This window comes from Micropterus dolomieu, linkage group LG23 (assembly GCF_021292245.1).
Source record: "Micropterus dolomieu isolate WLL.071019.BEF.003 ecotype Adirondacks linkage group LG23, ASM2129224v1, whole genome shotgun sequence".
NCBI lineage: Eukaryota > Metazoa > Chordata > Actinopteri > Centrarchiformes > Centrarchidae > Micropterus > Micropterus dolomieu.
In genome coordinates this window covers 3,893,256-3,895,844 of record NC_060172.1, presented here as the reverse complement: position 1 = coordinate 3,895,844, position 2,589 = coordinate 3,893,256, and the positions used below count along the sequence as shown (strand labels likewise).

At 47.4% G+C, this 2,589-nt stretch overlaps 1 protein-coding gene across 1 annotated transcript in view; it reads left to right on the top strand.

Annotated features, from left to right (window-relative positions):
- Positions 1-2,589, top strand: part of tmprss15 (transmembrane serine protease 15) — a 28,547-nt gene that overhangs the window by 2,707 nt on the left and 23,251 nt on the right. Inside the window, exons 5-8 of the mRNA XM_046038749.1 lie at positions 1,510-1,560; positions 1,649-1,768; positions 1,894-2,002; positions 2,153-2,262. Coding sequence (XP_045894705.1) covers positions 1,510-1,560; positions 1,649-1,768; positions 1,894-2,002; positions 2,153-2,262 — 390 coding nt within the window. The remainder of the gene's footprint in view (positions 1-1,509; positions 1,561-1,648; positions 1,769-1,893; positions 2,003-2,152; positions 2,263-2,589) is intronic.

Sequence of the window (2,589 nt, the reverse complement as noted above, 5' to 3'; positions counted from 1 at the left end):
AGTCCAGAAACCGGTTTCTGCTAGGCTAATGGGAACCATCGAGTCCAGAAACTGGTTTCTGTCCAGTCTAATGTGAACCATCGAGTCCAGAAACCAGTGTCTGTTAAGCTAATGTGAACCATCGAGTCCAGAAAACACTTTCTGTTCAGTCTAATGTGAACCATCGAGTCCAGAAACCGGTTTCTGCTAGGCTAATGGGAACCATCGAGTCCAGAAACTGGTTTCTGTCCAGTCTAATGTGAACCATCGAGTCCAGAAACCAGTGTCTGTTAAGCTAATGTGAACCATCGAGTCCAGAAAACACTTTCTGTTCAGTCTAATGTGAACCATCGAGTCCAGAAACCGGTTTCTGCTAGGCTAATGGGAACCATCGAGTCCAGAAACTGGTTTCTGTCCAGTCTAATGTGAACCATCGAGTCCAGAAACCAGTGTCTGTTAAGCTAATGTGAACCATCGAGTCCAGAAAACACTTTCTGTTCAGTCTAATGTGAACCATCGAGTCCAGAAACCGGTTTCTGCTAGGCTAATGGGAACCATCGAGTCCAGAAACGGGCATCTCTCCAGTCTAATGTGAACCATCGAGTCCAGAAACTGGTTTCTGTTAAGCTAATGGGAACCATCGAGTCCAGAAAACGCTTTCTGTTCAGTCTAATGTGAACCATCGAGTCCAGAAACCAGTGTCTGTTAAGCAAATGTGAACCATCGAGTCCAGAAAACACTTTCTGTTCAGTCTAATGTGAACCATCGAGTCCAGAAACCAGTGTCTGTTAAGCAAATGTGAACCATCGAGTCCAGAAAACACTTTCTGTTCAGTCTAATGTGAACCATCGAGTCCAGAAACCGGTTTCTGCTAGGCTAATGGGAACCATCGAGTCCAGAAACTGGTTTCTGTCCAGTCTAATGTGAACCATCGAGTCCAGAAACCAGTTGCTGTTAAGCTAATGTGAACCATCGAGTCCAGAAACCGGTTTCTATTAAGCTAATGTGAACCATCGAGTCCAGAAACCGGTTTCTGTTAAGCTAATGTGAACCATCGAGTCCAGAAACCGGTTTCTATTAAGCTAATGTGAACCATCGAGTCCAGAAACCGGTTTCTGTTAAGCTAATGTGAACCATCGAGTCCAGAAACCGGTTTCTATTAAGCTAATGTGAACCATCGAGTCCAGAAACCGGTTTCTGTTAAGCTAATGTGAACCATTGAGTCCAGAAACCGGTTTCTGTTCAGTCTAATGTGAACCATCGAGTCCAGAAACCGGTTTCTGTTCAGTCTAATGTGAACCATCGAGTCCAGAAACCGGTTTCTGTTAAGCTAATGTGAACCATCGAGTCCAGAAACCGCTTTCTGTTCAGTCTAATGTGAACCATCGAGTCCAGAAACCGGTTTCTGTTAAGCTAATGTGAACCATCGAGTCCAGAAACCGGTTTCTGTTAAGCTAATGTGAGCCATCGAGTCCAGAAAGCAGTTTCTGTTCAGTTTGATGTGAACCATCAAGTCCTGTTTTTGTGCAGAGAAAGAAGACAAGACGACGGCTTCACCGACGATCGTCACACCTACAGCAGGTGAGGAGGCTTCGTTGAAACGGCCGCTCTACGGAGGCTGACGGGGTGACATCAGATTAAAGTCATGCTGGTCTCTTTGTGTCCGCAGTAACGTGTCCTCCCCATCACGCTTCGTGTGCTGATGAATCGACGTGTGTTCTGATCGATCGGTTCTGTGACGGAGTGGACGACTGTCCTGACGGCTCTGATGAGGACGCCGCTCGCTGTGGTCGGTGATGTTTGAATATCTGCTTTAGCTGCAGGAACTATTGATTAATGAGGATCAGACAGTTTCAGACAGGACCGGTGTTACTAATAAACCTTCCTCTGACGACATCACTCTCGTCTCCACAGCGACAGCGTGTGACGGACAGTTTGTGCTGAGCGGGCCGAGCGGGTCGTTCAGTTCATCAGGTGACTCGGAGACGTACGACAGCAGCAGCTTCTGCCGCTGGATCATCAGGTACAACCCGTCTCTGTGCTGATGAATCCCTCTCTGATCAATACTTTTTACGTGTATATAAGCCAGCGTCACTGATCATGTGACTGTCTCATCAGTAATAACCAATAATCAGTGAAACAGGAAGTTGATTAAGGATTTCCACATTCTCAGGGTGGACAGAGGCCTTTCTGTTCAGATCAGCTTCCAGCAGTTTGAAACAGAAGAAAACATCGACATGCTGAGGCTCTATGAAGGAGTCGGGGAGGACAAACACCTGGCAGGTAACACACACACACACACACACACACACACACACACACCTGGCAGGTAACACACACACACACACACACACACACACACACCTGGCAGGTAACACACACACACACACACACACACACACACCTGGCAGGTAACACACACACACCTGGCAGGTAACACACACACACACACACACCTGGCAGGTAACACACACACACACACACACCTGGCAGGTCACACACTTGGCAGGTAACACACACACACACACACACCTGGCAGGTAACACACACACACACACACACCTGGCAGGTAACACACACACACACACACACACACACACACCTGGCAGG